Here is a 2995-nt window from a genome sequence, read left to right as displayed (position 1 = left end):
ATGTCCCCAGTGAGGGCCATGTTATAAGCCCAGTTAGCCTAACTCCACAGAACATGCTTTTTCTCCCCATCTGCAGTAGTCCCAATCACAGTATTATGAGATTGTCCCTCTCAGTGTCCACAAGTGGACAGCAAGCTAATGCTAACAGCTAGCTATTCCTGATATCAGAATTATCCATCTCTCTTCAAAAACACAGGAAAGAAACGAGACCAGCCAACTATGGGAGAAGGAGCCAAAGCAATGGCTTGTCTTTACTGAAAGAAAACTTACAACACATTTTGAGTGACTTAGTAAAGAGGCTCAGTGGGCCAACTGGTGGGGTACCAGCTTGTAATGGGTTCCACAGTTAGGGCACCGCTGGGTCTCGCCTTTGTGCAGCCAGAACCAGATGATAGCACTGTTGTCCTCTTCACCTGAAGGGAAAAAGGTGGTTGGAGGCAAGCCACATTCAAAGGAGAATTTCAACATGAATCTCTTTTCCTGAGACACCTCCGAGACTAAGGTGTGGTTGACAGCTTAAGAGATCAGTTCAAGCTCTCCTCTCCATTTTTTAGATGAAGAAACTGAGGCCCTGAGTTTACCTGTCAGTAAAGTGACCTCATATCAGAGTCAGTATAGAGTCTAACAATTCCCCTGCCCGTGGAGAATCCCAAAGCAGGGTCATCCTGATACATAACTCTAGTGTCTACAGGTGTCTAGCAAAGAGAAAGAACAAAAAATATTTTTTCGATGAATACTCCTTCATGTTGCATCTCCAATAACCCATGATGGGAGGCTCAGGCATAATGAGGCTTGAGAGGCCAGGACCCTTAAAACAAGACATCCTATACTGTAGGGTATGTTAAACAAGAAAATAGTGATGAGGTACTTACAGATACAGCCCACTATTCGCTTGTTGCTGATGGAAGGGACCAAATTAGGGTCTTCCTTGGTGCCTGAGGCTGGCTTTGGGGCTAACATATTGTATGGGTCCTGAAAAAACAAGAATGGAGCTGTTATGCTGGATGACCACCCACCCTCCAGAGGCTGGCAGTACTGTTCCCACAGGTAACTGCCCTAGTCCCATCCAAGGCTCAGAGCTCCAAAGAACACACAGAAGGGAGTTTCTCCTCACCAGGCCCTTCCGCGCGGCCATCATGACCTCTCGCTCCAGCCCCGTCGCCTGGTCATCGTCAGTAGGAACACCACCTAAAGAAACACGCCTGAATTATGTCATCTGAAATGACCAAGATAGAAAACATACATACACACCTAAACTTCTGCATACAGCTTAAGTGAGTTCACAAGCTTCTATAGGGCACTCACACCCACTGTCCCCTTTAGACCAGAGTCATGATCCCTAAAAGTAACAGCGCAGGGGGAACCTTCTCAACCACTGAGGCCAATTTTTCGATTCATTTTTTTCCCAAAAGCAGATAAACCCGAGGCTTACTGGGGTTCATCCAACTCAAGGTGCGGGTGCGTCTGAAGGGCGGCTTCGCCCCTCCCCATCGCGCCTGCAGCACCTCCCCGTTACCCCAAGGTCACCCGGGACCACCATTTAGGATTCTTTCGCAGCGGGGTCAATTAGGTGGGCGGCTACAGCAGCGGCTAGGAATAACAGAGAGATGCCTGTGGAGTCTGAGCCGCGCCATCCCCCGCCCCCTCACCCCCGGGCTGAAGGGCGATCATTAGGGCCCCGAGAAGCCGGCCCCGCTGTGCTGCGCTAGTACCGCCCCTCACCCCCAGAGAGCCATGTTGCAGGTCCCTGGCGCGCCTGGCGGGCCGAGTACCTCCAGACGCCATGGAGCGCACCGCGGCCACCGCATTGACACCGCGAGCCCTCAGGGCCTCCGCGACCAGAGCTCTAGCTCCACAAAGTAACCTTGAAGCCATCACGCCCGGTGCAAGACCAGCACTTCCGGAACAGGCTCCAGAGACGGGCGGGACTTCCGGGCGGGGCTCCTTTCTCCTCGGCGTCAGTCTTCCGCTTCCGTCCGGCCCTGCGTCCGCCCCTACGCGTGAATCGGTCCTGGACTGAAAAGAATGCGCATGCCCAGCGCTGCCAGGCTCTCTGCCGCGCAGCGGTGGAGGCGTGGATGGGTCGCGGTCACAGCTCTGGCTGGTGGGCTCGCTCCTCATTAACGCTGGGTTTGGGGCAGCGCGCTGTGCTCTCCCTGGCCTACTTGGACTGTTTCTGAGCGTGCTGCCTGACAGCTGTGTTCGCGAAACGTGGAGGCCGCTGAAGGAAGTCGTTAAGCCCGCGTCTGACGAGAGATTTGCTGGACCCCAAATAATTTTAATTTAAATTTAGGAGGGGCTCCTTAAGGTCCCTGTATTCACTGTTATGCTTGTTCATTGTGATGTTGGTTCTCCTGGCGGTAGGGGAGCCGTCGCGAGCTCGCGTTGGTTTTACCAAGGAGAACGCAGGCGGGACCTAGCCGCAGTGCTGGCATCAGTCTCCCGATACGGGAGTGTTGTGATGAAGTCATTACAGGCGATGAGGGGCAGGAGGGTAGGGCCAGGTTTAAGACCCCTTCCAGGACCAAGGTCCTTAGCGATGAGGGAGGAGGTGGCTGCACTGGGAGCTTATTAACCAAGGAAGAGGTTAAGGGAGGGAGAGCGAGGAGAGTTGATCATGGGAACCAGAGTCACAACATTCTGTGGTTGGAGTTCTCTTTACAAAGGAAAACATCTTCCATCGCTCCCCATGGCTCACAAGATAAGGTGTGCAAGCTTTCTGGCTGGGTGGGCATCAAAAGGTTTTGCAAACACCGCCCTCCACCAGCTCTTAACACTTCGTTCACTTGTCGTTTAGCCCTGTCACTGGCTCCATGCAATATCTGTATTTCCCTACCAGATAGAAAATCCCTTCAGAGCAGGAATTATGCTCTGTTCTTTGAAATCCCCAGTGCCTTACAGAGGTCTTGAATACAGTAGGATCGAGTAAATTTTAGTATATTTATTGCTTGGACAGAATAAACAATATGTCTGGTAGGGCTTCTGGAATTTGAGG

The 2995-nt window shown here is 52.2% G+C and overlaps 1 protein-coding gene across 1 annotated transcript; it reads right to left on the bottom strand.

The window, feature by feature from the left end:
- Window positions 1-218: 218 nt before the first annotated feature.
- LOC107509970 (cytochrome c oxidase subunit 5B, mitochondrial) lies at window positions 219-1928 on the bottom strand. Its single transcript, XM_016142984.2, has 4 exons — window positions 1773-1928; window positions 1115-1188; window positions 873-972; window positions 219-413 (listed from the first exon to the last, which is right to left on the bottom strand). Exons 1-4 carry the CDS (start codon window positions 1873-1875, stop codon window positions 301-303), a joined length of 390 nt encoding a protein of 129 aa, XP_015998470.1. The 5' UTR covers window positions 1876-1928; the 3' UTR covers window positions 219-300.
- Window positions 1929-2995: the final 1067 nt, after the last annotated feature.

Source organism: Rousettus aegyptiacus, unplaced genomic scaffold (assembly GCF_014176215.1).
Source record: "Rousettus aegyptiacus isolate mRouAeg1 unplaced genomic scaffold, mRouAeg1.p scaffold_m13_p_7, whole genome shotgun sequence".
Classification (NCBI taxonomy): domain Eukaryota; kingdom Metazoa; phylum Chordata; class Mammalia; order Chiroptera; family Pteropodidae; genus Rousettus; species Rousettus aegyptiacus.
Note: the sequence above shows the minus strand (reverse complement) of the source record. Positions and strands in the feature narration are given on the sequence as shown.